Source organism: Elephantulus edwardii, unplaced genomic scaffold, assembly GCF_000299155.1.
Source record: "Elephantulus edwardii isolate Elephantulus edwardi_28Jun2011 unplaced genomic scaffold, EleEdw1.0 scaffold00001, whole genome shotgun sequence".
Classification (NCBI taxonomy): domain Eukaryota; kingdom Metazoa; phylum Chordata; class Mammalia; order Macroscelidea; family Macroscelididae; genus Elephantulus; species Elephantulus edwardii.
Window position 1 is genome coordinate 11325080 of NW_006399751.1, and position 10816 is coordinate 11335895.

General features: G+C 39.6%; 1 protein-coding gene across 1 annotated transcript in view; it reads left to right on the plus strand.

Annotated features, from left to right (window-relative positions):
* CDH8 (cadherin 8, type 2) overlaps positions 1 to 10816 on the plus strand; it is a 451012-nt gene that overhangs the window by 152427 nt on the left and 287769 nt on the right. Inside the window, exon 3 of the mRNA XM_006878719.1 lies at positions 9065 to 9359. Coding sequence (XP_006878781.1) covers positions 9065 to 9359 — 295 coding nt within the window. The remainder of the gene's footprint in view (positions 1 to 9064; positions 9360 to 10816) is intronic.

Consider the following 10816-nt stretch of genomic DNA (forward strand, 5'->3'; position numbering starts at 1 on the left):
TCAGTGACTGGGGTAATCGGGATGGGTGTGTCAGAGGCAATGAGATTGGCACAAGATAGAGCACGGTTTAGGGCTGTTGTACATAGGGTCGCTATGAGTCGCAAAGACTCAATGGCACATAACAACAACAACAACAACAATTCATGGAACATATTTTTCCTTTAACAGGATTATTTTCACATTTTAATTATTATTAAAAACTCTTGAGAGGTAGGAACAATAATTTAAAAAAAAACCCAAAAATCATAAAATAAACAACTAAATACTTTCCCTGTTTTACAAAGAAGGAATCCAAGGTTTTGAGAGACCAATTGCTCAGCATATCCGTTTGCTCTAGGCAGGTTCTAGTTCTTATGTTTCTGTCAGATTCCCTTGAGTCAGTTCTGTCTCATAGCAATGCTGTGTAACAACACTGCAAAACGTTATCTGGTCCTGCAGTGTTCTTGAAACCATGGCTGTGTTGGAGCCTATTGTCACGGTACCAGTCCATCTCGTTACTGCCCTTCTTTTTCACTGACCATCATTTTATTGAGCATAATGTCCTTTCCTAGTTCCCACTGACAACTTGTCTGAAGTATGTAGGATGAAGTCGTAGTATCTTTGTTTTTAGGAAAAATCCAGCTGTTTGTCTTTCTAAGATGGATTTGTTTGTTCTGCTGGACGTGTGTGTTATTTCAAATATTTTTTTTGCTTGCCCTAAGGTCCGCCTGATACAGGCCATGGTCTTTGCTATCACTTGCTCTGCATCAGAGAGCTAGACAATGACTAGGGAGATAGAAGGAGAGCTGATGCCTTTGAGCTGTGGTGCTGGACAAGAGTATTGAATATACCATGGACTGCTAGGAGAACAAACAAGTGCGTCCTGGAGAGGGTGAAGCCAGGCTGCTCCTTGGAGGCAAGGATTCTGATTCTGAAGCTCTGTCTGATATACTTTGGACATGTTGCAAGGAGGGACCATTCCTTGGAGAGGAACATCATGCTTGGGAGGGTGGAGGGACAGAGCAGGAGAAGAAAACCCTCGAGGATATGTATTGATTCAGTCACTGGAGTAATAGGGGTAAGTGTGTTGGAGCCAATACGATTGGTAAGAGATAAAGAAGGGTTTAGGGCTATTGTACATAGGGTCGCTATGAGTCACAGGCAACTCAATGGCAAATAACAACAACAGCAGCAACTATAATTTAAATGCAATCTTCCTTTGGTCCTTCTTATTTATTGTCCTGATACTATGATTTGAAGTGATTGAAAATACCATGAGTTACTCACAAGCCTATGTGTGTATGACCGAGGATATTTGTATATGCGCTGCGTCATGTCTGTAGTTGTAGTACAGCATGAAGCGAATCAATATCTGAAAACTTTTTAAACTATATTCAAACCTGTTGAGGGGATGATTCATTGGGTCCACAGTTTTGGGGAACATCTAGCTTAATTCGTGTAACATAGGCCACAGGGGCAAAGCTTTCCATCCTACATTGGTGATCAGTGACTGTAGTCTTAAAAGCTTTGCTGTGACCGTAGATGTTACACCTATGGGTCTCTTCCCGTTTGGGCCAATGAACAAAGAAGAAAAGCAAAGCCTGAACAAACTGATAGTTCATAGGCTCCACCAACCTGAGATCAGGATCGATGGTGCTAGGCTACCATTACAAATGGCTTTGACTACAACATCGTAGGGAGGCTCTGGATGAAGCAAGAGTGAATGATTATAGAGCAAAATGAAAAAAGAAATTTTGAATACCAGAGTTGTCAATCTATAAACACTGAGACTGTCCTTTCACCACTTTTAAAATCTGAAACTGTACCCACTCGCAGGAACAGCTTTTAGTTACCAATAGACAGAGTCAGCTTGTAGTATGAATAATAACACCAGGGAGAAACATGACTGCTCAAGATAATCAAGTATGTGAAATCAAAAGAGCAGTATTTGCTAAACAGAGATTTTGCCTTCTTGTGATAACGTAAGTAGTTTAGACTTCTGGAAGTTCTATTTTTCATCACTACATTGTCTTTTTTTTAAAAAAAGACAAATGAGGCTGGTGAACTGTCTTTACTGGAGTCTGGGGAAGAGCAATGGATCTGGTTTAGAACTGACACATCATGTTTCCCCACCTGTAAAGTTGCGGTCCAGACTGGAAATGGTAGCAAATTTGCCAAGGTCAGGAATGTTGGCTTGGTAAATCTCCTGAGAAACAGCCTGCTAGCCTCTTTTTGTCAATATTTTCCTTTTTCATTCCTATTAGCTGAGCATACAGCCTTTTTTGTTTCTGTTATGTTTCTTCTACAGAGTACATTGTGTAGACTTCTGCAGAATAAATCACTTCACAAATTGTGCACGAATTGTGTGGCTTCATAGGCATTGCTTCTATAGGTACATGTTCTATCTCTCTTTCCATTCCTGGGCAAAGATTTCTTCCGTCTTCTACTAATCCAGGAAAATAGGAAGGTTCTAGGTTGACTAATTATGCTTTGTAAAGAATCCTGTAGAATGATTTTAAATTTCTGTGCTCTGTAGTCTGGCTCACCGAGTCACACATTGTTCTGCCATTTATTGACTATGTGGGCTTGGGAATGTGAATTTATGTCTTGGACTAGGGCCCTTCATCCTTGAAGTGGGAATACTTGTCATCATGACTTTGTAAAGTTGGTACTAAATATTGGCTTATTAGTACAGTGCTGGAGCCACAGCCAGTTCCCCTCCCATATGAATTATGATCCCTATGCCCAAACATGGGCATGGTGTGGGATCCACACAGGAGAAAGAAAGGCTTTGAGCTTGATTATGGTCATAGCAATTACTTGCTCTGCATCAGAGAGCTGGACAGTGACTAAGGATGACAGAAGAATAATCAATGACTTTGAGGTGTGGTGCTTAAGAAGGGCATTAGACATAGCATGGACTACCAGGAGAACAAACAGGTCTGTCCTGGAGAGGGTGAAACCAAACTGCTCCTTAGAGACAAGGATTTTGAAGCTCGATCTCACATACTTTGGGCACGTGGCCAGGAAGGACGGAAGGACACCATGCTTGAAGGGGTGGAGGGACAACAAAGGAGAGGAAGATCACAGATGAAATGGACACAGTAACTGGAGTAATGGGGGTAGGTGTGTCAGAGACAGTCAGATCGGCTCAGGATAGATCAGAGTTCAGAGCTATTGTGTGCAGGTCCGCCGTGAGTCACACGCGATTCGACGACACCTAACAGCAACAGCATAACTGAAAGTTAGAATGAAACATTATCTCTGATATAAAATTCGCAAGATGATTAAAGCCTCACTCTTTGGAAAACTGTTCCCCACATGACTTTCTGTTCCAAACCCTTGGAAACAGCCTTACTGCTTCTCCTGAACCTTATATAATAAAGAATGGAGTAAAGATAAAGAATATAGTGTCCCCTGTACTGATTCTTGGTGGGCAGCTTTAGGAGAGGGAATCTAAGTACCTTTTCACTGAAGTGGGCACTGCTTATGTTTCAGAGAGGAAAGTAAAAACCTTCAGTACATTATTGATTAGACACAGACGGCCATTGCATCTCTAAGTTAAAGACAATGCAAAACCATGTACGCTAGTATGGATTCTATGCACACAAATTTATTCTTGATTGTACTGATCGTTTCTTATATGCCGATTTCTAGAATTGCAGTTATATAGTGATGAATAATGTGCTCAGAGGCGCTGCTCTTGTGTCACTTACTTTGCAAAACAGAATCTCAGTAACGCAAATAATGCATTTCTTTCCCTGACTGCATTTTTAGGCCCAGGCTGCCAAAAACAGCAGTTCATTTGGCCCTGTTTGTAATATTGTATTTCTCTGGGCACCAGTCCCTATGGCCAGGTCAAGCTGTTCAGTGCTCTCACCAGCAGCTGACACAGAATTCAGTGGGAAAAATATCTGGGATTTCAGGATGCTATGTATTTGCTGGCTGTAGAATACTAGAAAGCGTGTTTCTTTTCCAGAATAATTTCCAGTGTAGGGTCCTGTGCCACATTCCTTTAATCAGATACTGTTCTTCAGCCTTTCACTTCTTGGAAGAAATTGAAGAAAAATGAAATTTCTGTGATAATTGCTATTAGAACTGCCATTATTTCATTGCATACTTGTTAGGTAGACCAGCATGATAACGTCTTTCATTCCTGTCTCATGTTGTACCAACTTCCAATGCTTGAATTAGATCTACAGTGTTAAGGCCCCAGTGTTGCCTAGTTCTGTTCTGCTCAAGTACAAAGTTGAAGCTTTTCCGATTTCTTGAAATAAGACATTCTGTGTTTGGTTAATGTCCTTTCTGAAATGTTTTGAAATGCACAAGAAGGCCAAACTCCAGATTAAAAAGAAGTGTATTTCAAGTCTAATGTCTAGTCTTTTGGAATAGTTTAAAAACATGCAAGAGATCCTTATTCCGTTCTTGTGCTTTCTTTTACCTGCTACTTCACTCTGCTAGCAACCTTCTTAGGAACCTGGATTAATCTGAAGGTTGATAACTCTTCATTCTTCATTATGTTGACAGATTCTCTTAACATCTCTGAATGTTTATCAATATCTTCTTATTGATAAAATAGACAGACTGTCCTTACTTACCATCAGAATTACAATGGATTTACAGAAAGCCTTCATGAGAAAACAGGTAGCCATACATATAAGAAGAACACTACTTCCTCTAATTCTTTCATTTATTTTGTGTTATTTACTTATGTTTATCTCCTATGACAGAGGCCATGGCTGTGTTGTTTTCAATTCTGGCTCCCACACCTAGGACCGTGCACTGAAGGGCCTCTGTTGGTTCTGCAAAAGTGATTCAAGAATGCAGTGACTTTGGGACCACAGCCAGGCCCAGTAGTCTCAGGACCCCAGGCCAATTTGCATGTGGCCCTTTTGCTGATTTAATTAGCATGCAGAAGTGGCTCTTGGGAGAAATGGTTTCTCCACAGCCAGATGAGGCACAGTGTGTGAACATCTAGTACATTTGGGAGAGTATCTTTAGCTCCATAATCCCACACAGAGGTCCCTGGAATGGATAAATTGGCAAGAACAGTGTTGTGGCATTGAAGGGATCTGGTGGATTTATGTGCAGACTGAGAGAGAAAGCAGAAGCTGGTAACCATGCACACACCCAGAATCTTCCTGATTTCCAAACCTGGAGTTACAAATATATTTGCTGTCTTTAATTTTCCATTCTTAATAAAACACAAGTCTTTTATTTATGTTATTCAGTTGCTTCCTGACACAAGCTATGTGGAAGTTGTGTGTGTACTATACAAGTTGTTGTTGTTAATTGCCTTCAAGTTGAGCGTGACTCATAGCGACCCTAGGAACAAAAGGCCTAAAGCTTTTTTATAACTATTGACATTTATCAAAGTTCAGAGAGTTTCCAGAGGTATATTGTTTAGGAAGTGGATGTCACTCCTGTAGTAGGATTAAATGCTTGAAGCACAATAGTTTCTTTTAAGATTATCATTGGTATATGGCCCATTAGGGACCATTAAAATGAAATTCTGTGAAACTGATAACGGTGTCTGAATTACAATGGCAAAGTCTGCTGTCAGGGACCTCTCCAGAGTACTGAAGAGCAACAGTGTCAGTCTGGAGACTAAGATGTGCCCGATCCAGGCCATGGTCTTTGCAATCACTTGTTATGCATCAGAAAGCTGGACAGTGACTAGGAATAAAAAAAAATGAGAATTGATGTCTTTGTGCTGTGGTGCTGGAGAAGAGTAATGAATATACAATGGACTGCTAAAAGAACAAATAGTTTTGTTCGTCCTAGAGAGGGTGAAACTGGACTGCTCCTTCGAAGCAAGAATTCTAAAGCTTTTCTGACATATTTTGAACGTATTGCAAGGAGGGCCCAGTCCTTTGGAGAGGGGCATTATGCTTGGGAGGGTGGAGGGACAGCACAGGAGGGGAAGACCCTGAATGAGATGGATTGATTCAGTGACTGGGGTAATGGGGTTGGGTATGTTGGAGACACAAGGTTGGCACAAGACAGAGCAGGGCTCAGAGGTGTTGTACATAGTGTCTCTATGAATCACAAGCAACTCGATGGCACTTAACAGCAACAACAAGCAACTGTATTCACTCTTGGAGTGCTATATTTTTAAAAGGAGGGGACAGTCGTGGTCCAGGTATAGAATTAGCACTTTCTATGTAGAAGACTCAAATTCCATCCTTAACCAGTGTAGCTCAGGCACCACTGCCATTTCAGTGGAGACAAGTGTGTTACTGTGATGCTGAAGAACTTCCAGCAGTTTCCAGACGTAAGGACATTAAGAAGAAAGGACTGGCAAACCGTTTCTGAAAATCAGCTCATAAAAACCCTTATGGATCCCAAAGATCCTGTACAAAACTGTGGGAATGATAATAGGAGAGAATGGCATTTCCTTTTATTCTGCGATACATAGTTCTGAGTTGGAGGACTGCCTGGGCAGCAGAGAACAATAGTGTTATGTGCATTGGAAAGTTGTTTTCTCTAAGATTCAAACCGGCATTATCAGATTATTCTGAAATGGATTGTTGTTGTTGTTATGTGCCATCAAGTCACTTGCGACTCATAGCGACCCTATGTATGTACAACAGCCCTAAACCCTGCTCTGTCCTGTGCCAATCGCACTGCCTCTGACACTCCCATCCCGATTACCCCAGTCACTGAATCAATCTACCTCATAGAGGGCCTTCCACTCTTGCGCCGTCCGTCCACCCTCCCAAGCATGATGCCCCTCTCCAAGGCATGGTTAAATACGAAATAAAATGTGTTCAGCTAAGTGCTCTTAATATGTCCACTTCCTTTGTAAAGGTTTTTCAGGTATTATAAAACCAACTCTGCAAGATGGATGCTTTCTCCACATATTAGAGGATTAAATAATTGTGTTAATTGTGGCTTTAATAAATGTGTTAATTTCTCCAACTTACATAATCAGGCAGATGTGACCCTGGTATGGTTTTTAACGTTGCAAAATTATACTTTTTAACCTTTCTTTTAAGTATTTTAGAAATACAAAGAACCATAAAGATCTAAATTAAGATTATAACATAATTTACTAATCAGAGTTAAATGGAAACTATTATAGAATTTAAGGAAACATAAAACAGATACATTCTAACAGAAAAAGAATAAAACCAATTATAGTGGCTTTTTTAATTAATAATATTGTTTTAGAAAAATTACTCCTATCAATGCTTTCTATGTCTCAGAAGTGCTTGGTATGGAATGGAAACCTCCATGAATGATATATTACTCAAATTTTCTTTTTATAATAAAAATGCTAATGGAAATGTTAAAATGCACATAAATTAAATGATCATAAATTAGGATTATTATCACATTAATGAATTATAATCCCATACTCATTAAGTTAAAGTGGCGTTCCAATATTTGTTCTTGTTAATAAATTTAATACAATAAATGAAAGGGATACATATTCAGATTTAATAAATATTTGATGTAATTTTGTGCTTTAACTTTTTCTAAATATTCAAAAGTAATGCAGAGATCTAGATGCAATTTGGGTTCTTTGTAGCTATTTTACATCTTTTTGTAATCCTTTTCCCCCCATTTGTTGAAATACTAACTACAATTTAAATTGACAAAGAAAGAGAAAGTGTCCATTCTAAATGAAAAGCATCTCCAAAGACTATAGCATCATTTGAATTTCTAGGTCCTCTTTCCTAGAAGTTAGAGTTCCCCACCCTTTTCTTAAAGGAACAGTATTTGAAATTGCATGATGTAATAGCTAGAACTGTATTGGCAGTTAAGTAACTGAGCTAAATTGAAAATAGGAACATTTAAACAATAGTTTACACTTGTATTTCAATGGCTCTTTTTTTTTTTAGCTAGCAAGCATATTTCTTGCTTGATTTTCTCATCTTAAACATAAGTCTAGAGAAGAAGTACCATGCTTATATAGTCGCTTTTCATACCAGAGTTAAGCATGATGACTTTGAAATTGGATGTTTTTCCTAGCAGTTCCCCCCCAAAAAAAACTTGAGGGACTCAAACTCAAACCCTCACCGTTGTCAAGGTGCTTCTTTCTCTGGGTGACCCTCCATTGGTCCCACCAAGTAACTGCTCAGTGAGTATCTGTTGTCAGGACCCACAATGGACCTAGATTCCTGTTGCAAATCTGACAAGTCTTCAGGCTAGTCCCATTTCTGCAAAATGTGCTGACATTTCCTGGCCTCAGTTTTCTCCTCTGTAAAAGGAAAAGAATTTCTCTGGACCAACAAATAGCAAGATTCTAAGAAAACCAAATCCTACACAAATAGAAAGAGTTCATGTATGTTCAGATTATGAGCATCGTTTGGTTTATATAAATATAACCGGCAGATTTGAGTGGAACTCTGGGGCAGTTACACTATTCTTAGCGAATGTGAATCTTGGAGAGAGAACGTTGTTGTTACGTGCTTTGTCCATTCTCATGTGTCATTTTACTCTGTCTTAACTCAATCTTTATGAATAAAACTAAGGGAATGATGAGAAGTGATACATATGATCCTTGGCATAAAAATAAGGGCTTATAAAATGTAGTTCGTAAGAATAACATTTAATATGTGCATCCATCGATTGGAAGGAATAAACATATGCTGGGGTGTTTTGTGTGTGTGTGTGTGTGTGTGTGTGTGTATGTGTGTATGTGTGTTTTAATCTTGAAATTTTTAAGTCTAAACACAGTTCATACAAATGTGGTTAGAGATATTTTTTAAATGTACCAGCTTATTTAGATGCATTTTATTTTATTTGACCAAAACTTAAATGCTGAATATATTGTTGTTGTTGTTATGTGCCGTCGAGTCGTTTGCAACTCATAGCGACCCTATGTTGCTGAATATATATATATGCATATTATATGTGCAAATTATATATATGCATTATATATATGCACATTATATATACATTATATATATATATATCTATGCATAGATCCTTTTCACAGCTACTATTAGCAACTTTCGATGATGTCATAGTTAATGTAAAAACCAATGTGGTATGCAAAGAGAAGGTGGTTAAAAAAAAATCATGGTATTAAGTTGCTGATTGTCCCTTCACTAACTAATGCCGATTTCCATTTTAGCTACACACAGACCTGGACCCTGGCAGCAAAAAAATCAAGTATATCCTATCAGGTGATGGAGCTGGGACAATCTTTCAGATAAATGATGCCACAGGAGATATCCATGCTATAAAAAGACTGGACCGAGAGGAGAAGGCGGAGTACACTCTCACAGCCCAGGCCGTGGACTGGGAGACGAACAAACCTCTGGAACCTCCTTCTGAATTTATTATTAAAGTCCAGGACATCAATGACAACGCACCGGAGTTTCTTAACGGACCCTATCACGCCACAGTGCCAGAGATGTCCATTTTGGGTACGTATGAGTCTCTGTTCACAAAATACTAAGTCATTGTTAAAAACCTCCTCACATCAGGGATACAAAGTTGCTGAGTCAAAGACGTTTATTACGGTCTTATCTCTAATTTGCATTTCCAAATCCCCCTTTTTGGCCTAAGTTCCACAGCTCAATAGCTTTCATTGCCCACTAATAGAAACCGACAGAGCAGTTTTATTAGAATAGCTCTTCTTACCCAACAGTACTTCAGGAGGCTGCATTTGTATTCCTTCCAGAGCCTGGTAGCTCGAGTATTGTTACTGAGGCGGATTTATCAAGATTTGTTCCTACATGCCAGGCTAATCCTATTGATATTTGCTTGATGTTTAATTATTTGTTTGTGTATATTCACATGCAGATGCGGCGCGTAGAGGCATAGAGAAAGTCTGTAGTTAACCAGAGACTGGTTTGAGCAGGTCGGTCGAGGCTAGAGTGCATTAGGCGGTCTATTACCAAAAAGACTTCGGTGTTGTGTCCGCCGTATCCTGGTAGAAGTTTTTTAGACGCACTTCTATCATTGGTGGCTCACTTAGAACTGTTTCATGTGCATGAGTCATTGAAGTCTCCATCACACTTATTAAAACATGAATTTGACTGAGTTGTTGGGATAGATATTAGCAATTAGCAGAGCAAGTTTATACAATATATAAGAGCAAGGAGAGAGTGAGAGCAAGAGAGAGAGTGCGAGAGAGTGAGAGAGTTGTTGTTGTATACCATCCCCATAGCTCACTGTCCAGTGGGTTTTCAGAGGCTGTTAATCTCATGGGAGAAGACTTCTCATCTTTCTCCTGTGGAGCTCTGGCCTTTGGAATGGTAATGCAGCTTCTTACCACTAGGCTCTCATATCTATAGATAGATAGATAGATATAGATATATATAATGATGATGTTGTTATGTACCATCAAGTTGGAAGCAACACGTAACTGACCCTCTAGTGGGTTTTCAGAGGCAGTTAATCACACTGGAGGAGATTACTCAAACCTTCTTCCGCAGAGCCGCTGGTGGCCTCCAACTGCTATTGTTGAGTCATGGCAATTCTCTTTCGAGTATCCAAGGACACTTACATCTTAATAGAAGCCGACTGCCTCATCTCTGTCTTATAAAGTGATTGATGAACATGAACTAACAAGGCTTTGGGCTGAAAATGTATCATGGAACATAGGCTACTGTGCCACTACCACCTTCTTACACAGATACCGATTTCATAGATTCATTGCTATTTCAGGAAGTTGGAAACCCCACTGTTGGGTCAGTTATGAGTTGATACGGATGGAATGAGAGAAAAGTGTAAATTGCTGGGAGAAAGATTTCCCGTCTTTTTTCCCATAGAACCACTGGGGGGTTTGAATCACCCAAGAGGCACTGCCTATGAGTTGGCCATGCAGTTCCCTTACAGATTCCACCACTGGAGGACTCGCTGTTTTGCTCCCTCTCCC